At 30.0% G+C, this 25,779-nt stretch overlaps 1 protein-coding gene across 2 annotated transcripts in view; it reads left to right on the forward strand.

The window, feature by feature from the left end:
- The window catches only part of LOC107437193 (SEC14-like protein 2), a 37,801-nt gene that overhangs the window by 6,234 nt on the left and 5,788 nt on the right, over positions 1–25,779 (forward strand). For both annotated transcript variants that reach the window (XM_016049110.4, XM_016049109.4), the window contains exons 2-11: positions 3,778–3,842; positions 5,766–5,835; positions 7,030–7,073; positions 8,569–8,631; positions 14,069–14,162; positions 14,315–14,409; positions 16,647–16,725; positions 19,763–19,843; positions 21,512–21,598; positions 22,290–22,372. In XM_016049110.4, coding sequence (XP_015904596.1) covers positions 3,810–3,842; positions 5,766–5,835; positions 7,030–7,073; positions 8,569–8,631; positions 14,069–14,162; positions 14,315–14,409; positions 16,647–16,725; positions 19,763–19,843; positions 21,512–21,598; positions 22,290–22,372 — 729 coding nt within the window. In that variant the 5' untranslated portion in view covers positions 3,778–3,809. The remainder of the gene's footprint in view (positions 1–3,777; positions 3,843–5,765; positions 5,836–7,029; positions 7,074–8,568; positions 8,632–14,068; positions 14,163–14,314; positions 14,410–16,646; positions 16,726–19,762; positions 19,844–21,511; positions 21,599–22,289; positions 22,373–25,779) is intronic.

The following is a 25,779-nucleotide window of genomic DNA, read 5'->3' on the forward strand; positions in this document are numbered from 1 at the left end:
TATATATATATATATTCCTTCTATCCCCTAACTTTTATCACCTCAGTGTATATACTATTACTGTACTCAGTGCATATATATCTGGTAATATGAAAGATTTGTTAGGTCCTTAGATTAAAAGTAAAAAAAAGGAGATTTTTGATCTTATGAAAATTATTTAGACAAATATTTATAATTATGTGAACAGAAATATTACTCAAATGAATGGAAAGGCAATTTTTTAAAATTATTACATAACTTATCACAAACATAATTTATCATTTTTTTTAACATTTTGGAGCTTATGATGCATTTATTGAATTATTGATTTGACGGAATTATTATGTTACTATCTGAATTATTAATAAGTTATCCTTTGATTAGTAAGTTTCCAAAGCAATTTTGTTTAGTTAAGATGAAAATTTGATTAAAATAATGTTGTTCGAGGAAGAATATCGTTGTAATAAGATAAGGTTTATAATGATTTTTGCCGTTATCTTTTGCAAATTTTTAAAACACATTTTTTCAATTTTGTCTATTTTAAATAAGTTGAAACAGAGCTCTCAAAAAAGTGCAAGTGGGGTCTTTTTGACAGGGCTCTTTTTTTTCTCGAAGACTGCAGAAGATATTTAATTTACTTGAAGATTATGAAAATTTTATTTTCTTTAAAATTTTCTTTTACTGTTGAAAATTGGGAAACCTTGTCATCTATTTTATGACATAGATTCTGTTCTATAGAGTCCATCATATGAAAGCATAGAAAAGGTTTAAGCGTAAAAAAAAAAAAAAAAGAAAAAAAAACTTCATGTAAATCAAAATACAGATTTAGAAAATATGACTAATTTCAACATTTTAAGATCCTTACTTAAGCAGAGCTTTTAAACGCAAAATTTTTTACTTTTTAAGAACACCAGTGTTGTGCATATAATACAAAAAAAAAAAAAAAAAAAAAAAAAAAAAAAAAAAAAAAANAAAAAAAAAAAAAAAAAAACTTGTATAAAATTTGAAAGAAAAAGAATAGTTGCAAAATTTTTTTCGAGAACGTAATTCGAAAAAGAAATAAAATAATTTTTTATTTCATTAATATAGGCAACTATCTGCGGTTTTAAATAATTCCTTTTTCTGTAATCACCCGAAAAAGCGAATATTTTAAGGGTCTTGCAAAGTCTCCTAACGTTTCTGGTTCTAATTGGTATTCAAGATCATTCCATTTCCCATTCTTCCCTTCTTTAAATTTTTACGTCAAATTAACTTAAAATGTGGACAAAGATGTAATCAAGATACCTTGAACTATTCATTTCAAGAGCCATAATTCTCATAACTATTGGCTTTTTCCAGATTTCACCATTTGAGTGTTGTTGCTTTCTGAATACAATTGAGACAAACAAGGAAGGAAGGATAATGCCGCACGCGATATATAATTATAGTCTCTTATAGCAAACGTCTCTAAATTATGATCTCATAAAAGCATTTTAAGTGCAATACTATTGTTTTGCGGTTCATTGAAAGGTTTGTGCACCCTTTTGAGTTTTCTTTTGAAAATTGTAGGCGTTAAATGGTCGCATTGTCTGAAACTAATTAATCACACTCTTCCTTCTCATTGTATGTTTGAATAAGAAGAGAGAGAAACCATGCTGTTATTGAGTTAGTGGATTGCAATTCGAAACTTCACTTTAAAAATTAGTTTCAGTTTTTTCCTTATGAGGTCCTTGATCATTTCACTATGCTATATCAACAGATTCAAAAGAAATGTGTTCAGAGACAATGTCGGGAATTAATTGGTTATATGGTGGGGACAATGAAACTGTTGAAAGCCCCGTTAAAAATTTTTAACAAGGAAGGGAAATAAATTTTTTCTTCTTCTAGATCAAGGGTTTCCAACTGGCGGCCCGGGGGCCGCATCCGGCCCGCGAAGCCTTTTTTTGTGGCCCGCGAATTAAACTATATTATTTGTCATTTTTTTGCGGACGATTTTCGTAAAAAATCTATATGGGTTTGAAATACTTTTTTCGTTAATGAAAATCTAATTTCTTCGTTTCTGTGAAATTTTGCACACCAACAATGCAAAGAAGTTTATTTCTCAGGTTTTGCATCCAAGAAAATATTTATTCAAATACAAAAATAATCGTGTATGTTGCTCTTTTTTATTTCATTTTTTGGTATTTTGGGAATATAATTTAGCATGTGCGTATTAGAAATTTTCTCGAAGAAATTCTCCGATTTAACTTTTTGAAACCACTCATTTTGGACGAAAATATTTACACACACATTTGTAAATTTTAAATTTAAAATGTAAATATCCATCCTCTGGTGGTTGCAGCAGACAAACCTGAATTTTCTCATTGAATATTTTGTGTGCTACTAGGTAAGTTTTAATGCCAACTTTTTTAAAGTTTTATATCATAACAATTAGATATCTGTCGCACATTAATTGTTTAATAGGTGCATATTAAAGTTATTGTAGCCCGAATTTTTATTACTTATTTAATATTTTTAAAAATATTATTAATATGCAACTAAATATTTTTAAATCTACTTCTTATTTTAATTTGTAATTCAGTACTTTTGTTTTGTACAACTTGGTAAAAATCTGACAGTAATATTTAATGTTCCTTCAAACATAAGGAGTCCTACACAAAATTATGATAAAGTTACAGCCCGCCATTTGATTTGTGTTCTTAATTGTGGCCTCCGGCCTCATGTAAGTTGGAAACCCCTGTTCTAGATATTAATCATGGGTTCTTTTTTATTTTCATTCATATATATTTGAAATACATTACAATGCAATACTATACAGTTGCAATACTATTTACAAATTTAGCTTATAAATATTTCTCATGTAGTTCATCTTAATAAAAATATGAACCAGCAAAAATTGAGAACTTAATTATAATAATTTTTTTTTTAAATTTTAATTTTATTTTACTTTGTATGCCTTTTTTCTCTTCATTTTCATGCATTGTCATCCAATTCTGAACTATGTACCAAATTTGAAGTTTGAAGCTAGTCGGGAAGTTAGTTTAAAATCGATTACAAAATTCCACCCGGACAGACATACACGAAGGCAAGTTTATATAAACGTGGTAAAAAGCACAAAAATATTGGCATTCATGTTTTTGTATATTAGTGAGAGTTGATATTTCAAAAATCAAGAGATCAATCATTATTTAAAAAAATATTTGTTAATACGCTCACAAATTAAGATAGACTTTTCATCTTTTAGGAAAGGGCCTTCAATAAATTTTGTCCTGGGGCCTGTAAACCCTATACCCAGCCCAGTCTGGAGGTAGAAAGGATTTAGTTTGTGTATTTATTTTGACTGCTTTCTTCGCTTTTTTTGCTCTCTAATTGCTTGATTGCGCTCATGACACATTATTGTTACATCATAGTAGCAATAATTTCTTTAATTCTGCAAAAGTAAATGTAAAGTTAAGGAAGCGAACTCAACTTTTGTTTGTGGTTTCTAAAACTTTTTTTCAATCAAGTATATATACAATAGTTGTTGTTTTTAGAAACACAATTGGTATCATCCTGGAATTTATTTCATGAAATTTTCTTTATAACTAAAGATGAATACATAAACATCATTCTACAAAATCCTTAATAAAAAAAAACTTTTGCTTTCGGTAAATAGTCACAGATAAAATGTTTAATGACAGAAAATTCTGTTATCAATTGTAATCAACTCTCGTTAAAAGTACCATTAAATGTTTTTCTGCCACAAAGAATAAAAGTATGATCTTTTAATGATGTATTTTCGTTTAATTGAATCTAAATGTTTAATCATTCTTGTTGCAGGTTCACTATAAATAAAGATAAAAAGTGAGGAAATGGCTGCTGTGGAGTTGGAAGTTTTAAAGCAGGTAAATTTCTCAAATCTTGATACCAATATCTTGGCAGTTGGGGGGGGAGACGATTTTTATTTGTATTACGTTTAATGTTCATAAAAAATGAAACTTAATCATGATAATATTTTGTGCAACATATAACTAATAACAATACATATAAATTAAAATTTACAAATTTTCGAACACCTGTTTTTTATAGAAAAAATTAAATAAGAGTATGAAATCAATTTTTTACTATTCACGAGGAATCTATTTTATAATTTGATCCTGGTAAATATGTCGGCATCGTCATTTAGAATAATTCAGATTTTGATCTTTAAAAGAAGAGACTTTTTTTCATAATTTTCAAAGAAATCGCTTATTTTGCAAACACGATTTGGCTAAATTTTTATTTTTGATTTGTTTCACTGGTACGTGTCTAGCCAATACCTCCTACAAGCACAATGGGGTTGTCCGTTGTGTTGTGGAAATCAGATAAACAGTAAAAAGAGTTTCCTATTTGAGAATTTATTGTTTCTAAATTATAAAATCGTTCAATGTTTTCAATTTATAATGAGGCACGGATAATTAACGCTATAAATAAGTGCTTAAATATTTCGTAATCATCACTTTGTTTAGGGGTAAGTACTATTATTTTGACAGTGCGTAAGAAAAAGAAGAAAAAAAAAAAGGAAAAGTCAGATGTTTAAAATTCGATTTCTCAGAAACTATTCAACCGATTTTTTTCAAATTTTCTATTTTACCATGTAAAATTATGTTCTTTAAAATGATGCAAAAATTCTATACCTTACAATTCAAAATTTTTTCGACCATTATTAAATAAAATAATAAAAAATAATAAATATTTGCTAAAAAATTTTTTTGAGTTGTAGGTAGCAGCAGTATAACTAACTCAGTTAGCTTCGATTTGAAGTTCAAATTTTGTGATGTCTTAAAACTAATTTTCCTCTGTCCAATTTAAAAATAATTCAGTTCTTTTTCTTTAAATGAAAGATAAAAATTTAGCCTTAATTTTCAAATGTTAAAGACTAGTGCACTTTAGCATCCAAATGGAGTCTCGGTGCTGCCATCTAGTGTTGCAGAAACTAGACGTCCAAATTAACATGACGTATCTCACCCATTGTGGTGGTCCTGAAAGAGTGGATACCACCTCTGGAGAACGCACTAGGTCTGCTCATCGGCAAGACCGATTGTGCAGCTCATTGGATATAAAAAAAAATTTCTTTCATTTCCAAAAACCAGAACGTTATTATCTTAAAAATTGTCGATTTAATGTTGTTTTGAACTGCCCATAGAATAACATTGGTGTTGCTTTTCTCCAATTTGCGAATAAATATAACTGCAGTATAAACTTCCTATTAACTTCTTAATTGAAAACCATTTTATTTGTTAAGATTTTACCATGTTAAATACAAGATATAAATGTCTTAAGTAGGTAACTTAAAATTATGTTTATGTGAATATTGTGAGAATGAAAGTTTTAAGTTGCGTAATTGCTTTTTTGCTCTTATATTCTAAATAAGTGTTGTAGCTTAGGTGAGTCTTATAATCAAATAATCAAAATATATTTGCTCTCATATTTAGGCTTTAAATTTTAGTTCTTGTATTCATGAATATTTAAGTATCACAAGCAAGAAAAAATAAAAATATTTCTTAATATCTTAACGATTTTTAAAAAGCGTTGGAGTTGTCTAAAAACAGTAAATAAAATGTTCCTGTTGTTCAGATTACGAAGATTCTTTGATAATTAAGACAATTTTGGTTTTTGCAGCTTTTCAGCGCTTTTCTTACTTTAACTCTTTGTTTTTAAATTAAATTTTGTTCTTAACTTTTGTTTCATTATATTTTCATACTTAAGATTGCAGAAAAATATTATTAATATTATTTTTGAATACATGGAAACTGCTTCATTATAATTCTTTTTTCCCTATGTTACAGTTTAAGAAAAACGTGGCTGATATACTAACACCCAATGATACAGATCCGCACTTGCTGAAGTGGTTAAAATGTAAGTTCAAAAAATATATTTTTAGCTTTAAGATGCAAATATTCCTAGATAATTGGTCGTTACAATGATTCTCAAAATTCATTTACTTATTTTTTCCATTAGGGAAAGTAAAAAAAAAAAAATTGCAGTTTGAAGTAAGAAAATAATTACTTGATCGTGTATCAAGAAGTCTACAATGTACAGTAAGCTAAAGAAGAAAAAAAAGCACTGATCACCTTAAATTACATTTGATCTAATGATCAAATGTAATGAGCTTCACGTTCTAAGACTCATTCTTGATGGTTCGAAGGGATGATCTCAAATACGCTAACTAATTAGAGCAGATGATATTTTAAGTTACGAAATCGGACACAATAACGTACTTTCCCTGAATAAACATAACTTTTTTTTTGACGGATTCGGATTTTTGACCCCTAAAATATAGAGGGTGGCTGCTATCAGGGAAATAGGGTCCCCATAGATTGGCCAGGAGAGCGGTCCAAAGCTTGGACACCTTAATGTAAATTTTACTTTTTGCGTATTTCGCCATTCGCGGTTTTCCTCTCCATGTAACGCAAATGTGGGTTAGTTCCACCAAGAAGTCCTCTGTGAAGGAAAATTTCTCCCAATACTTGATCCAGGAGTTCTCCTGTCTACTCGATTGGGTGCAAAATTGCAAGGCTACGGAGTTGGACATACATAGTCGTAAGCCCAAAAAGTGTGTTCAACGACGGTTATAAAATGAAATATAAAATATATTGATCTTGGGCCGGGATGGCCTAATTGGTAAAGGATTGAACTCGTGTTCGTGAAGATGGCAGTTCGAATCCAGACTGCCGAAGAATCCCCGTGTATTAAATGGTGACTAATGCACGTTAAATCTGTTGGGATCACAAAGTCCTCCAACTTCCCATAACAAATCAATACCTCCGGGGGTACTGATCCAGAAGATTCTTTGCCATCTGGATTGGGTAAAGAAATTACAAGGCTACTGAGACTAGTTTTCATTTTTATTAGCCATCAGTCGGAGGTTTATTTCATTTTTACCAGCCATCAGCAGTCCCACATCAGTGTGAGTTGCTTATACCAATTCACACTGGTAGCCGTAAATTCAAATTTGGGTCGGCAGTTCAAAGACAGTCATAAAATAATATATACTGATATTTACTATATTTTATGATTTAATATATCTTTTCTCTGTATTTTATCTTACAGCCAAAAACTATCACATCAAGAAAGCAGAGGCAAGCTTTCGAGAGGTAAATATTTCACCCACACAAAAAAATTATTATATTGTTATAAAATTACTTCAATTTTTCGGTATAATTATTACATATTTCAATTCTTCTCTGGTCGTAAATATACAACAGTGCTTTATGAAAGTACAGCTTCGCTAGATTCTCTTTTTGCATCAATTAAAAGTAAATTTAAAAAAGAAAAACCGATTGACTATTTTAAAAAAAAAATGTTGAAAATTCTTTCTTCTCATAGTTTCGATTTATAAACTCCCAAATAATTAAGATGCTAAAACACATGAAATTTCATAATTCCCTCCGCCTGTAAACGCCATTTTTCTTTACTGCAACTGGCTTCAGTGGTACATGTTACTGCTAACTACCGGCAACTGCTTAAATTAAAACTTGAATACTTTCGGAATAATTTCATATGCTCTTTTTTGCCATATTCGGAGGAGTTTTTGGATTGTGCGATTAATTTCTTATAAATGGAATCAATAATATTGGAAGAAAGTTCATGGTCAATAGTGATAGCTTTAAGATAAATGATCTCTTCATTGTGAAGATACCTATGAGAACAAATTTTGGAAGCCGGTATAGCCTGGTTGGCAGGGAGCTAGACTCATATTCGTGAGAACGGGAGTTCGAATCTAACCGGTCGAAAACTGGTGCACGTTAAATCTGTCGGATCATAAAGTCATCCATTTTCTTATCTGTGGATGTATGAATTTATGTTTTTATTAGGTTTGACGGTACAAAGCTCATTGACAAAATCATACGAGTTTTTGAAATAAAAGGGGAATAAAACATTATAGATAAGGGGATAAAACTAAAACAAGCTGCTTATCTAATTTATAAGAAACGGTGCAGACATTAGAAACAATGAGTCTAAAAGGAGCACCTGTCTTATGAATTTTACTCGAATTCCAGGAACAACTCCAAAGATATTTATAATATCCTACAACTTTTCCTAATCTATGAAAATCTATTCTAATTTAATCTCCCCCACTGTGGTTACTGCAAACACCCTCACACCTGTTTCTTATTACCCTTCTTTTTCTTGGTCAAACTTGTTCCTATGTCCTGATTGGATAAGCCACTTTGCGCGTGCTCATCTCTTTACTTTTCTAATATCATTAGTTGTTTAGACATAAGAGGTTTTTTTTTTGTCTAGAGAACCGAAACAATAGTATGCTTATTTCGGTACTTAATTGGTGCATTATTCACGTTTTTTTTTATTTTTTACTTTAGTCTATGTAACACTTTTTTTACATCAGGCATTTATTGCATCACGCTTTTTAAAAGTTGTCGGTTATTTTCGACCAAACTGAAAAGTAATGTTTTACAGTTAGTAACATAACTTCTCCTGTTTTATTATTATTGCATGTCGCATGCATTTTAAGACAATACAATTTTTTCAAAAACAATTTACCACTAATATTTATAACTATAAAAAGTAATTCAGAAACAAAATGTTGCCATTTCAAAAAAAATCTGTGATACAATTTTTTAATTTCAGGCTCATGCTTTTCGAGAATTTTATGCATTGGATCGCTTGTTTAAAACTACTGCAAAACCTGAAGTACGTATTACTTTCTTATAAAAACTTATTTTTCACTTTTATTTTCTAACTTAAAGAATTTCACTCATAAATCTAGTAACCAGTATATCGGAAAACTCTCCTCTGTGATTTGAAGGTCAGAATTGAATTTCTTCTAGATAGGCATTGTTTCTGAGATATTTTTTTTTGTGCTGAATTAATGCCGAGATGATCTGATCAATAATTTAGAATGATAAAGGGTTTTATGACTGAAACCCAAACTTGTCCCTATTTTCGCATCTCACATTACTATCTAAACATCATTTATGCATTTTTTTCACATGGAATAGAATGAGGGTATTCACAAGCAATAAAACAAATAGTTCAAACATTGCATAAGTTTTAATAATTAAAAACTACTTTCGACACGTACATCCAGGGACTATATGGACATAAATTTATCGATGCAATTTTTAATGCTGAATTTAATGCTACAGTACAGGAATCGATCAAATAAATAGTAAAATGTTATTAGGGTCTTGTGTACAAAATGTACAATTTTATACTTCACTTATTTACTCACCTTACATTGCTATAAGTGAGATATTGTATCGTATGCATTTTTCTCTTACTCGAATGAAAACAAATACGAATCAAAAGGAGTGGCATTTTAAAAGTTAAAATGGAATTTTTTGTATGAAAAGTTCTATTTTAGAATTGCACTTATTATGAAGTAAGCCCTTATAACTTCAAAACTATTCATTTATCTCATTCAATTAAGTGCATGAAACTCAATCGCAAAGTAAACCTTACATTCAGATAGTCCCGGAATAACAATGTAAAGTGTATACACAAGTATGTGTCAAAAAAGTACTTTATATGCATAATTTTCTTTTAATTTTTGCATTATTTGTTCAACTGACTTGTGTATAGTCTTCTATTCAGCACAAAGAAACACAAAAGAAACAATACCTCGCTTGTTTATATAGCAGTATCAGAAGCTTAAATATTTAAAAGTACCAATTTGTACTTTTTGTTCATAAAATTCTTAAAATTTCTAAATTATTAGTCCAATCGCCTCGAGATTGGTCATGTTCATTCACTTCAGCTTAAAAAATACATTGGAAAATATTAAAAAAAACCACATGCCTGTTTAGAAGAAATTCATATATATATGTGGATGTATNATTTAGTTGTATTTAGTTTCAATAACTTTTCTTTATAATGCAATAAAATCTGGCGAGCAGCTATTTAAACGATCGAACACTTCGTTTGTTTATTTGTGGCTTGAAGTTAGGCTCGCAGAAAATGCCGTTCATGGGTTAAATTTAGTAGGAACAACACAACCTGTGACGTAGGCTATATTATACCCAATTGAGCGTAACTAGAGGAATATTGTTTAAAGTGCGTTCTCGCTGCATTACTGAAGTGCGTTTGATTTGTTAGTTACCAAGGATGGACCCGAAATGGATGTGCGCAAGGTAATATTACACAGGATAATTTAAAGAAGTTGACTATAAATAATTTTAGAAATAAAATATTTATTTAAGAAGAAATATAAAATAGAAAAAAGAAAGAAACATGAATTGCCTGTTTTGCACATAATTTTAGCCATGGATTTGCCCGAAATGGATTTGCACATGGAAAAATTGTATAAATTAATAAAGACATTTTTAATAAATAATTTTGACCACGGATGTGCCCGAAATCGATTTGCACATGGAAAAATTATACAAATTAACAAATAAAAAACTTAGGCCACGGATTTACCCGCAATGGATTTGCACATGGGAAAATTAAATAAATAAACAAAGAAAATTTTTGGTAAATATATCTACAATAATACACGATTAACTCAATGATTTTTTATAGAATTTTATCACTTTAGTTGCGTATCCATTGTTTTTTATCAAATTTTGAAAGATTTTATCGATTTGATTTTTGGATAAATAAATATTACTACATATTCTTTTAATTCTATTCATTTCATTAAAAGTAGTATTTAAATAGATGCTCCTAGAAACATGAGAATTCCAAGTAATTAGTTTATTTATATTAAAATTAAAATCATTTCTTTTATCGTATAAATCAACAAAGCAGATATTTTCTTCTTTTATAATACCCAAATCCAAAAAATTGAAATTAATATTATCATCATGATTACGAAGCAAGATTAATTCCCCGGGATAAATATCATTTAATAAAATATCATTTAATGATAAATATCATTAATCATTTAAATATCATTTAATATAATCTTGAAAATTAAAGATAATTAAGTCATCAATATATCTAAAAACAAATTTAATACTAAGAGTATAATTTTTTTCATAATAATGCAAAAATAAGTTAGCTAAGAGAGATAAATAATTAGATCCTTATGGTATTCCATCAATTTGAAGAAATATATCCCTTCCATTGTAAAGATAATTATTAAAAAGACAAAAATTAATCAGAATTTCCGAATAATCAAAATCGCAACAAAGGATATTTTTAAAATCATAGTAATAATTCAAAAGGACATCTTTTAGTTTAGAAAGGGGAATGCTATTGAAAAGATCATGGAAATCAAAAGTCGCAATAGAATTAATTTTATTATGTTTAAAGAAATCTAAAATCGGTTGATTATTGGTGATAATCCAAGAGAAACCTTCTTTAGAAATATTGTTAATAATTTTATTTAAGTAGTTAGAGAAAATGGTGCCAGGTTTAGTAAGATAAATATTAGATCCACATGTGATAATTCTAAATTTTACAGGAATTTTATTAAATTTATGACTGATAATTAAGTAAAGAAATTGTATATTGCTAATTTTAATTTTTAATCTCTTATATAAAGCTAAAATTTTTTTACTGACAATATTATTATTGAAATTACTAAGTTTAGAATTTTTACTATTTTTTAATTTCGTTCAACATAGAATTTTTTACACAAGATTGCATAATTATTGTTAGCTTTGTCTATGGGAGTAATTAAAATTTTTTTTTGAAGTTGCTTAAAGGATTGAACAATATTAGAAAAATTTGTTGGATTGTTACTGTTATTTAAATCAGCCTTATTATTGAAAACAAAGTTTCTAAAGTAATAATAAACACCCCATTTCCATTCTGTTAGCATACCTAAAGGTATAAAAAATCTATTTGATGTCTTTAAACAAAAACTATTGAGATCATCGAGAAAGTCTTTTAGAATTATATTGATTGATATATGGTAAATGGGCCTACATTTTGTGCCTTTTATCATTAAATTCCTATGTTCTAAATTTTCTATAATATTTAAATTACCAGTAACAATATGTTTATGATGTTTATCAACAAAATCAAAATATTTCTCTTCCTCACAGTGACATTTATAATTGGATATATTAATACTCCCTAAATTTTTGCTTATATCATTGTAATTAAATATAGTTCTACCAAGAGATTTATTATATTTAAATCTTTTAATTACGTTAAAATCTTTTAATGGAAATAAAGTTTTAAGATTTTAAAAAATATTATGAAATTTGATCTTATCGAAAATAGGATTTTGAAAGTTAATAACGAAATATAAATTATCTAAATTTTTCTTTTTATTTGGCGAAATTTTACTCATTTTGGCTTTTAAAAGATCGAAACAAAAAATTTTGAAATGTAAATTAATAAAAGAAAAGTTAATAATATGATCGTAAAGCTTATATACATCATAATTCTTAATAATTCATCATAATTCTTAATAAAACTAAATCTTTAATTGCTTTAATATTATAATGTTTATTAAAATCTTTTTCCATATTAGAAAGAAAATTTATATTTAATTTGTCACTATTAAGAGAGTTTCTATTACTTCTTGATCCCCGTTTATCTCGATTTGTACGCTTAACTTTAATATGAAAAAGTGAATAAGTTGAAGAGTTATTAAAGTTAATCTGTGTATGTTGGAAGGTATCGTTTAGCCCATACGGCAAAATTGTGTTGTATAAAAGCATGTAGTAATTTTCTTTCTGTAGTCTTAAATCTAAATCCTCTATAATATCTAAAATATTAATTTTGACACTGTTGAAATCAGAATGATACAATCGGAACAAAATGATTCAATTCCAAGTTATTGATAGTCTTATTACTGTTAATATCAGAACGGTGTTGATTAATTCGAATATTAAGTGAGTTACTAGTTTGTCCAACATATTTCATATTACGGAAACCACAAGTTAACATATAAATAACATTTTTAATTTTACAAAAAGATTTGGAGCTAGCATTATAAAGAACAGTATGTTTTTTGTCAATATTAGGGCGAGTTTTGCATCTTTTATCACCACACGCTTTATAAGACGGTAAAGTTTCGGGAATAGAATGCAATTCAAAAAATCTTTTGCTTTCAGAGTAGCAGGATGTCGATCCGAATGTCCCCTCTGATTTAGGCTCTCCGTACCGGGTACAACATGAAGAATTATTTAATTATTAAACACATTTTTTATCAGGCGCTAAATTGTTATAATTGTTTAAATCCATAAAAATAGGCTCATAGAGCAACGTCCTAAAGACAGGGAATTAGAAAATGGAAATCAAATCGAAAACAGAAGGAGAATNTATACACATATATATACATATTTATACATATATATACATATATATACATATATAAGAAGAAACACTCTTTTTTACAAAAATCATTAAGAAACAAAAATGACTGACGAGTAATAGTGACGGTCTGAGAGCAAATTGAGCAGGTGACATACATTGTCCCAAATTGACACATATATGATTAAAATAGATAATTGCAAGCGCAAAATATCAAATTTAGTCATTTCTTTAATAGATATCATTCAAAATAGGGCATTAAAATTTTTTAGAGACCTCAATCTTATAGGTCCGATATTATTGTTATTAGGCCTCCATCCAAAATTATAAATTCATTAGTGTGGTACATGTGTATCAAGTTTTATGTGAAATCATTAAAGGTATGATTCATTCATATATTTCACGAATCTGCCTTACTAATAGACATTATACAGAATAAAATCATTTATTACAGTTCACAGAGATTTCAAAATTAAAATATGATTGCCTTTTTTACAAAACAAAAAACATACATATATATTATAAGGCAATTTTTTCGCGTATATGTATAGCTGCGTAGAAGACAACTACAAACTCGTGTTAACTAGTACTGGATTTTAAACAATTTACTAACGCTATCCAAAGTGCGCCAACATTTGTGTTTTTGGTAAAAAAAAAGAATTGAAGCATGGTGTGAATGCTTGTGAGATTGGTGTGAGTTTTTTCCTCTTTAGATGTTTATATTTAACTCACAACCTGTAAAAAGCTAGATTTGGTGTTAACTTAAAATAAAGTTCTCCTTCACACAATTGTTTGGGCTGCTTCTCTTCGTATTCCGAAAAATATTAAGCCACATTTTGTATAGTGTATAGAAAACAATTATTTAGTGTATGAATGACTTATACATGCATAACAGAAATATAACTTTTCTCCTTAGGTTGCTGAGAAGTTTGGGATTAGTGCCTTTTTAGGTTATGCCAAAGATGGATCTGTTATACGGTATACAAATTTTGGAAGGGGCGATCACTATGGTAAACTTTCAACTCTTAAGTCGATCCAAATAAATGTTTTTAATTATTAATTGAATATTAATTATACAGTTAACAATGTGATAAAAAAGCTATGAATTAAAAATAAGTTACTTTTCGTGTATAATGTTACTTTTTATTTCATTCTATAATAGGACTCATTGCATCCATGTCAGCATACCCACTTGGCCTATACGGAATTCGTATAATGGAAGAAGACTGCGAACAGCAAAGAATGCGGGAAAAAATCGTAACGTTTGTTTTTATCTTTGTTCTTTATCTCTTTTTATTTTTGTTGTAAACTTTTTATTTAGTGTAAATTAAGCAATTAAACGAAAAAAGAGTTTTTTCTTCAAAAATCTGAAAAATCAAGTATTTAGAAACTATTGATCAAAGACTTGTATTAAGAAAAAAAAGGGGGCATTCTAGAACTACCTACTACACTTCCCACTTTAAATAGACAAACAGTTTGTATTGAAAGTTTCCAAAGATATTACAGCGGGTATTTGTTACTGTGAATGACTGAAATTGGTGGTTGTTGACTTCCGTCTGTGAATGTTGACACTATGCATTTGCTCGGTATGCCCTACATCAATGTTTTTAAGGTCAAGTGCCACTGCCCAATAGGCATTTAACCTTCACGCCGAACATTGTTGTTTCTCTTAATATATCCTCAGCAGATATTGAAATATCGAAATAATATCAATGAATAAATTAATATCAAATTGGATGTAACAAATATTTCGGACATTCACCAAATGTGACCATGTGATTATTGACATTCTCCTGCTAATGTCAACATTCTCGTTATTTTGGTCATTCACATAATATCAAATCGGATGTAACAATATTTCGGACATTCACCAAATGTGACCATGTGATTATTGACATTCTCCTGCTAATGTCGACATTCTCGTTATTTTGGTCATCCACGGTAACATATTTACCATTTAGATATTAAGGAAATGTAAAAAACTATTTATTACGTTATTATGTGACTTTGATTTGCATAATTTGTTAAAACTTTTAAATATGTATTATCAAGCCAAATATGTTATGTTTAATTTTAAAATACTTTTTTTAAGTGCTCTNGGTGTCTGGGCCGGGGATCGAACCCGCAGACTTGGGCTCAGAAGGCCGACGACAAACTGTGCCACCCAGCCACACTTAGCAGATATTGATATATCGAAATAATATCAATGAATAAATTAATATCAAATCGGATGTAACAAATATTTCGGACATTCACCAAATGCGACTGATGTGATTATTGACATTCTCCTGCTAATGTCGACATTCTCGTTATTTTGGTCATTAACGGTAACATATTTACTATTTAGATATTAAGGAAGTGTAAAAAACTATTTATTACGTTATTATGTGAATTTGATTTACATAATTTGTTAAAACTTTTAAATATGTATTATCAAGCCAAATATGTTATGTTTAATTTTAAAATACTTTTTTTAAGTGCTCTTGTAAATGTTTTATTATTGCTATCTCTGAATTTGCAATAAATCAAAAGTTTACTTTTGTTAGGTTATATTATTGTTTACTTTCGAAAAATGTTTTACGGGAGAGAATTTAACTCGATTTTCTTTCTCCATATTTAAAAAATCGTTTTTCTGCTGAAAAACTATGAAACTCAGAAACTTGAAATCACGAAAGGCTGTGGAAAAATGTACAGGAAGTATGATAGAATAGCATTCCATTAATAGTTCGAAAATTATTATTACTTGTAGTAAAAAATACGACACGGTTTGCTCTGTAGATTGCTATCTACGGAAAAAATTTGATGCGAAGTTCCTTCTTTGCTTAAAAATTTTTAAAAAACATTTTTCTTTAAAAAAAAAATATTTGATTTGTAGAAAAGTTATTGCAATTTTAAATGCTCATTTCAGAATTTTTTCTTCATACTAACTTAAATACTAACTATTTATCCATTGTTGTAGAAAAGTTTATTTCCCCCAAGAAAAAATAAATTTTTCGCTCTTGAGCTGATGTCGAAAGTATAAGAGAATAGAGAGAGAGCGATTAGATGTTGGCAGTCATGTTGCTAGTTTAAAATTTATATTAAGATTTTCATAAATATAGAAAACTAAAAGAAATAAAAATCGTTGCCTATTTAAACTGTTATAATGATTTGTATATGGTATAACAGACTTTGAACAGCTTAACCAAATTTTTGATTTTACGATGTTTATCTCTGAACTATTCATCTAAACAATCTATTCAACAGTCAATGTAAGGAATTAAACTCACCTATTTAACAGTCAATGTTAATGAATTAAACTCATGTTATGTAGAATTGTCTACGTAACATTTATTTTAATTTAATCAGATATCCATTTATTTTTGTTGGATTATTACTCATTAATGCAAATTTTTAACTATGAATTAATTTGTTAAAATAATTGGTAGATTGATTAGATTTAGTATGATACAGATAATAAAAATGTGACATTCGAACCATTCTTTTTTTTTCAGACTGGAGAAAGTGTTTTGGAGATTACGTACGTACTCGATTTAGAAGGTTTGCACATACCAGACATTTTACACAGATGTGGTGAGATCTCATTTCTAAATTTTAATAATATGTTTTACTCTCGTTTCTATTAATTCGATTTAGTTTTCTTTTTGTCGAAATTTCAATCACTTTTTAACAAACTACTAACTTAAAAACAGAACAGCTGAATTCTAGTTGAAATTTATCATTCAAAATTAAAAAAATACTTTGAATACTAAATGAATTGAAGACAAAAAAAAATGTATTTTACCGTAATACATACATCTGTAACAGTATGCGATTACGAAATCGGAAGTTATCGATTGCAAGTTTGTTTCGAATAGAAAGGTAAAAATTATTGAGAAATTGTTCTTCAAGATTTACCAATGTTCTGGTTAGTTTTTTCGAGTTCTTCTGCCTTTTCCTTAGGGAAACTTAGCTTCTTATTTGCTACTAAGAAAATGGCTTCCGACTCTGCCAATGATTATGATAGAACTAAATGAAAACTTAATAAATAAAAACCTGATATTTTCAGGCTCCGCTAGAGGATTGCGAATTTTTAATTTTGAGATGATTTTCATAACTTTTTTTTTTGCATTTTTTAAATTTATTTTATAAAGATTTTAAGGTTATTAACATGCTTATTACTATTGTTATTTACCTTACTAACCCATCACATATGGTCAACAACTTTTGTATTCCCCTATTTTACCCAGTCAATGACGTTGTTCAGCAACAAATATTTCAAAACAAATTTAATCATTTCTAATCATAAATAAAAATCTAATGATGGTGATCCACTGTTGACGGTGCATTTTTATTGACCAGAAAATCACATGTTGGATCCAGTTTTAATACATTAATTTTCATATTGGTTTGGTTGTCATCATCATAAAATTAATATAAGTCATAAAAGCATTGCTTTCCTATAAATATTTGGTAAAATCCTAAAATAGCCCACCCCTTGGCAACGTTTTGAAATCTCACCAAATTGGCGATTATTACTTGGATCAACATTGCTTTTTTTATTATTAAAAAAGAATTTAAGGGGACATTGAACATCTCGCTGAACGAAAATGCGGCGTGAAGTGACTTTTGCAATAACTGCTACAAAAAATTTAATTTTAATGATAGGTTTCTAAAATTTTTAATATTTATTTGTTAGGTTTTTTTTAATGTATTTCTGCAGTAAAATATACAAATTAAGTTAGACAATAATTTTTATTCATACAATTTATAGGCAAATTTTTTGTTAAATTTTCANACAAAACATATACCCAACAACAGTGAAACCTAGTTTGGCGAGATTTCAGAAAATCGCCAAAGGTTGGGCTATTCTAGGATCCACCCAAATATTTTTGCACCTAATTTAAAGTTATTTACTGAACTGTGATTATTACGTTTTTAATTTTGTTTACTTTCTAAATTAAGAGTTTAAGAGATTGCTATTATTATTATTATTATTAGAATAACGTAGTTCTCCGTTACATTTTAAGATAAGGATGTTTAATCCGATCTTATTAACCATTTTACAATTATTATTTTTGGTACAAATTACATTAATTTACTAATATGAATTACGGTTACAGAGATTCGTTTAATGATTTAGAACTTAACTGATTTAGCTTCATGCACTAAGTGAAGAGTGCAAACGTCGTATTTAAAACATATCCGTCCGCTTGGTAAGCAAAAATATTAAATTACAGTAGTGAACGCGCCAAATTTGTTACAATAACATTTCATTATAAATGTTCATTATAAATGTAAAATCATTATAAATGTAAAATAACATTTCATTTCATTATAAACATTTATAACATTTCATTATAAATGTTATATATACAGTTAGATTTCGAAAAATGATTAATTCTACTTCTAGATCTTAATAGTAGGGGAGAGTGAGGTCAATTGTAACATTTTTTACTTAACTATTTTTAACTAACAAAAAATCCAATATATTATTAGTATTAATTGACAGACGAGTATAGTAGTATCCTCTACTAAAAAAAAAAATAAATACCTTATTTTAAATGTTATTATATTAGTTAATAACAATTTTTCACAGTCGTGTACTTGTTACAATTGTCCCCATTTACGGGGTCAATTGTAACAGCTCATAAATTCAACTAAAACATAGTTAATTATACATATTATCATAGTTGTGATATATTTTTTTATTGATCAAAATAGTAGTGATATTTTAGGAGTAAAAATAATAATGAGCAGAGACCTAAAGGGTTAAACTTTTAACTTTAAGGGGTTAAAAATTTTAATTTATGCTGTGAAAGGTGACAAATAAAATAATGCACATGCAACATAATATAAATGATATAGGAAACTATTGGTGGTTCTTAAAGAGTTAAGTAATGGTTTGTAAACATAAGATTATTTATTTTCAGCTGTTACAATCGTCCCTTTACTTATTGTTACAATTGTCCCCAAGACGCCATTTCAGCTTCATTTGTTAAAAACAATGCTAGTTAATTAGCAAAACTAATCTTTTTTTTTTTGAAATGTTAATTAAGGTGTCCACTTACATATTCGGTTAATAATTTTTATTTGTTTAAACAAAATTACTTTGTTACAATATAATATTCTAATACCAAAAAAAGTACTTGCGTGGCGTGAAAATATCTTTTGTGATGTAACTCTTTCAAAAGTTCATAAAAATGGTTGCCAGCAGGGGTGTACACGTAGATTTATTGAATACACCTTGAACGCCACCTAGAACCCGACACTCGAAATTTTTGCTCTATTACAAGCGTACCCTGTTACAATTGACCCCACTCTCTCCTATCATAAGTGAAATATTTTGACGTGGGATGTGGTGGCACAAAATGTTCTTTTTAGTACATATATGTTTAGTTGAATAATTTCAACTGCTTTGTGCCGAGAAGGAACAATTATTGCGAAGCTATCATCGGGGTTGGTGAGCGTCAGTGGACAGGGGGCTTAACCCCCCTATTTAATTTATGAAATTAAACTTTTTTTTATTTGAAATTCTTTAATATTAAGATTTTTAAAACTTATTTTCATTGAATTGTATAATTTACACTTTTAATGACACTAATCCATATTATTTTTACTCTATTTTAAGTCTATGAAACAGGAGTTGATTTAGTTCATATAGCCCAAGAGTTTTATCCAGAAATATGGGGATCAGTGTTTTTCATTAATGGTAAATATAAACACACGTATATTGTGTTAAATTACAACAGAAAATTGAAAAATGAAGTAGTTCTATGTAGATACAATTTAATTAAATATTTCTTTATCTATATTAAAAAAAGGTAAGTATTCCTGCAAAAGCCAGCTGTCAGCCAAAGGGATCAAGGAGGTTAAGGCTCCACAATTTCGAGACCAAAGGCATGATTTTATAAGAGCCGAAGAACAGAGCAGACGCAGTTTTTGAGTTAAAGACTACCGATGTTCAATTACGTAGCCTTTTCATTTTGACACTAATCCAGAAGATGAGGGAACTCCTTGATTAAGTATTAGGAAAAAGTTGTTTTTGATTGGACTAATCCGCATTTGCGTTATATGGAGAGGAATATTTTACGTCAGAGCCGGGTGCAGAATTCGAATCAACCAGACATCTCTGAGATTCGTACCCGGTTCACCTCATTGAAGGTGAACGCTCTATCCCTGAGCCACAGTGGCTCATTTTTACATATTGTAAAATTACTTTTCATTTATTACTTCTTATTTTATGACATATTCTGCAGTCCTAAGCTTAAGAGCCAGTTTTGATAATAAAAAAAATTGAGCAAATCATTATCATACTTGGCATGTTTGATGTTGTCGGAAATTTTCGACATTCTTTATATATAACTACTAGACACATGTTTTTTTATTTGCTAGAATTTTTTTCCCTCTACGTTTTGATAGGTCTGAAATCCTGATAAAAACACATTTATTTACATGTGTTAATACTTTTTGTGAAATGATGACCCTTGTGTTGTGCTCTATTGCTTCCACACTGTAACTACTAAGATATAAATTCTTTCACACTAGACCTTTGCATCGATAGTCAAAACTTACACAAAAATCTTCGAAATAAGGTTATTTTGTTAAAATTTTGAGCGTCAAAATCTATTTGTGCGAACAGTGAAATACAAAAGTAGATATTTCGGTGAATACAAACTAACTAGTTGTAATTATCCCCCCCTCTCCAAAAGAAAAAAAAGATGAGGGCGTTAACTTCAGGTTAACTATTAGACACATCAAAGTTTTTTAAAAAGCTACAGCTCCCCCTTAACTATTTCCGTACTCAATTACACAGGTACGGGCCTCAAAGTTTAGAGACCATACTATATAAAAGTTGAACCATAGATTTGTAAATTGATTTTGTTTTTGCTATACTTAAGACCATTTTTTCTGTAAATTTCTTACCTGTCTAGGAAGGCATGTTAATTATCTTGAAATTCGTGTAAAATTTCAGTATCTTGTTTACTTAAAGTCAACTTTAAGGTCACGTCAAATCTACACCGCAGATTTGTTGATTTTATTTAATACTACTTATTAGTATGTATTCAGAGAAATATGAATCTCTACGAATGAATTAATATCAAATCGGATATAACAAATATTTCAGGCATTCACCAATGCGACGGTGTGATTGTCGACATTCACCGGTGAAAGTCGACATTCTCTTGATTTCAATCATTCACCGTAACATATATTTAGCATAAAAACTTTTGAATGGGTGTGAGTATGGCTTAGTTTCTAAAACACCCTTTGTCACCATTTGTGATATTATAAATTGAGCAGCTTAGAAATGCTATGATGACAGATAGTACTACTTGCCTTTTTTTAAAAAAAAATAATAATATTTATTTCCTTTTAGCACCACCTTATTTTGACGCCGTATTCAACTTGTTTAAACCTGTCATGAGGATGAGTCTCATTCAAAAGACGCAAGTTCTATCGAGAGGTACAAATATATAGATTCAATGATAAATGTGTTCATTATTTTCTATTACTTTTTTAAGATCTCATTACATATTCTCGTCTCTTTAAAGAATTTCTATCAGAGTTTTCAGAATCAAAAACAATTTATTATACTAAAGTGAATAGTCCCAATGACCTAAAGCCGGAAGATATATTTGATAATGGAAAAATTTGGTGGGAGAAAGCGGAGAGACATTACGCATCTTACTTTGTTGGGGTCAAAATTTTCTCACTTCTGACCCATCTGCTCATCTTGATGTTTTGGAATCTTGTTTTATTCATATTAACGAAGATTTCAACACTCGCAACATTAAAATTAATTTTGTGAACTTTACCTCTTTCGATCACAGTTGTTTCCTTTGGTAACCACAGTTTTTCTTATTATTTTGTTTTCATCTTTATTTTATTTTCCATTTTATTTTCGTCGATAACTTCTCGTTTTCCTTCTTTCAAATCCGCTTAGTTTTTATCATTCATGTTTGGTTGGTTTTGAAAATGAGTGAGTGCTCTAAACATATAAACTTTTTTAACTTTAATAATTTTTGAACATAACGAAGTTTTTCCATTATCAAATAAATTTTCTCTCATATTCAGACGTATAAAAAATGATTATTACTTTTATAATGATTATCAGTTGTCTGAACTCTTTAATTGGTCACTTATGTTTTATTCAGATTCAACTGCAGAAGTACTTTTAAAGTACATCGATGAAGATGTTCTTCCTGATTTTCTAGGCGGTCAAAGAACGGATTTTAAGGTAAGCTGTAAACTGTATAAAATAATTTTTTAATACTTAATTTCTCCCTTTTCTGTTAAGTCTAATTCGAATTTGCCTAACTATTCCCTTTGTTACGCGTTTGTTTGATTTACTGACTTATTTTATTTTGTTTTAAGAACTAATGTATGTACACAGTGAATAGTTTGATGTTTTGCTGTCATTTTTGGTGCTGAGGGAAACTAAATCCATTTAGAAGTACAGAACTGTAGTCATCAAGCCAAAAATTATATAAAATTGACAAAATAACAATTGTTTGAAGGAATTAGTGCAGATATATTACTAAAAATGTGCTTTTTTAAAAAAACAAAATGTTTTTTTTAATCAAGCCATAAATTGATTCAAATGCACATGAAAATACATATTTTTATTTTTGTAATCTTCGTTGAACATCCGATCCAATTGCTTGGGTTTTGGGTTACGACTACTAATATTCAACTATGCAGCCGTGTAATTTTGAGCCCAATCCACAAGACAAGGGAACTGCTGGAACAAATATTGGGGAAATTTGTCTTCTTTTTGATGGAGCTAACCCACATTTACGTTACATGTAGAGGAATACCACGAGAACCTTCCTCGGTTAGCCTGACGGCAAGGGGACTCTAACTCACGATTCGTCTACCACTAAGGATATTTCATCTCAGCCCTGTGGTCTTTGCAAGCTGGATGTGGAATTCGTATCTACCAGCCATCGCTGGGATTTGAACCAGATTCACCTCATTGGAAGGCGAATGCTCTATCCCCTGAGTCATAGCTGCTCTGAAAATATGTACTTTATTTTTTATAATTGAACCCAATCCAGAAGACAAGGGAACTCCTGGACCGAGTAGTGGGAGAAATTTGCCTTCGTAGAGGATTTTTTGATAGAGCTAACCCGCATTCGCATTACATGGAGAGGAATACCACGAGAACCTCCCACGGTTAGCCTGACTGCAAGGGGGCTCTAACCCATGATCCGTCTTACCACTGAGGATATTTCACGTTAACACTGTGGTCGGTGCAAGCCGGATGCGGAATTCGTATAGACTGGGATTCGAACCCGGTTCGCCTGATTGGAAGGCGAGCACTCTATCTTCTTAGCCATTGCGGCTCTGAAAATATGTATTGTCAGTAAACATACAAATAAAATTTATCTAATATAACTAACTAAAAATATAGAGTGTATGGAACCGAAATTACTGGTTCATACCTTATATTGTCTCGTAAAAATAACTTTACTGATTCTTATGTGTATCATATCTTATTGTAATAGTAAATTTCAGTGTTGGCCTGAATAACAAATAATGGCTGTGGCTACCTTTACGCCAAGTAATGTAAAAGAGGTGTTTCGCAGCACCAGGAACTGTCCTTGGGTTTTGGTGTCGTAGAACACTATTTTGGTGTAAAGTAGTTGTCACCATTTCTGGAGTTCAGATGCACGAAAATTCTGTACGGTGTACTTTAAATTGTATGGTAAAAATTTACTTTCTTTCTTATGGATATTGTTTCGTTATTATAAATTTTAATGTAACTGAATATCAAAAATTAGGGAAATTATTTACACCATACCTGGCTTGAACGTGGACATCTCTATTGAGGTGCGTGGTGCAATAACTTGGTTTGTCTAGATACCTAGAGTGTCAGCGAAAGTTAAATAAAATTAAACGACTGCAAATTCAAACTGTCGAATTATGCTAGCCTATTTAAAATTACATTGTTGCCCGCACTCAATTCAATTAAAAGAATTGAACTTACCTTGTTTTTGTTTTGTCGTAGGTCATTAAGGCAAGTTGTGCGACTGTTCTTTTTTTCCAGTGGCGCTTTCTATGGCTAAGAATTTGAATTCGGCCACACCCACACGTAACACCCGTTTATAGGGTAGGACTCATTCATTCATCCACAGATCATAATTTTGACCTGAACCAGAGAACGATCAATCTCCAATTCAGTACCCCCAGAGGTTTGTCAATTTGTTATTGGGTCATGGAGGACATATTGACCCTACAGATTTAGCCTGCACCATTTACTCTTTACTATGTCTTCGGTCGGCTGGATTCGAACTCCCGTTCTCACGAACATGAGTTCAGCGCAGTTCCAACCAGGCTATCCCGGGCCTAACTTACAATGTAATAGCACCATATGCCTGAATTCCTTTAGTCCATTCGGCTATACTTCTGAGTACGAACATGCGGTCTCCTTTGTTATTTTTTTAACAACATCGCAGCAACATTGAGATAATTTTTTGGTTTAATGATGATTTGCATAACACATTTTCCCCTTTAATAAGTAATATTCGTTATGAACAAGGAGATTTAGTCTTCCACTCGTTCGCGTAAGCTAGTTCTGCACAGCGCAGCTCCTGTAAAACAATCCTGATTCTCTACAAAACTTGCGTAGAACCAACGTGCGAGATTCTAAGTGAAAATGCAGAATTTATTTAATTTAATAACAAAGCTTGTTGACGGATCGTCTCCTAAATATAACTTAAGGGATACAAACTTTAAATATTCGGTTTTGGACATTCAGTTTAGTGTATCATAACACTAAAAATGGTCGTAACTACATTACACCAATACTACTGTGAAGCACCAAGAATTTCACTACTTTTGATGTAAAGTATCCTTTTTAGGAATGCAGTTACACTGGAATAACTGCAAGATGTGATATACATAAGAGTTAATAAAATTATTTTCACGACACATTACAAAGCATAAATATGAATTAAAATTAAGCTTAACAGGAAAGAAGCGAAATATTATAAAATCCTTTAATGCAACTGGCACACGTTTAAAAATTAAAACATAATTATTTTTTTTACGCAATTAAAGACATGCATACATTGCTTAACACGAAATTATCGTTTCAGTAGATACACCGAAGAGCCATTACATTGTGATCACCCTCTATCCATAACAATGGGCTCGCCCAGGATTTCATGGTTTCTCGCCCAGGAACAATGTCTTCATGGGGCACATTAGGACTCATACTCCTCATAGAACAATCCCTGACGTCTGTAAGCTACTTGAACATAGGTGCAGATCAGGTTCACCCATTCATGGCAAAAGTTTTTCCTGCGGGGAATGGTGTTTACCAACAGGATAATGCACAATGTCATAAGGGTCGAATCGTCGAGGAACATTCCAGTGACTTTCAAGTCATGTCTTGGCCAAATTCACCTGACCTTAATCCAATAGAGCATTTGTGGTCCTACTTGGAAAACCAAATTCGTGCTGCCACGCTACCCCCTCGCAATGTGAGGGAATTGCAGGACCAGTTGGTGAGCGCTTGGTACCAGATACCTCAGACTACCTATCAATACCTTGTGGAATCAATACCACCAGTTTTGAGGGCTAAAGGTGGTCCTACATGTTATTAGCAGGGTGGTCATAATGTAATGGCTCTTCGGTGTA

This window comes from Parasteatoda tepidariorum, chromosome 4, assembly GCF_043381705.1.
Source record: "Parasteatoda tepidariorum isolate YZ-2023 chromosome 4, CAS_Ptep_4.0, whole genome shotgun sequence".
NCBI lineage: Eukaryota > Metazoa > Arthropoda > Arachnida > Araneae > Theridiidae > Parasteatoda > Parasteatoda tepidariorum.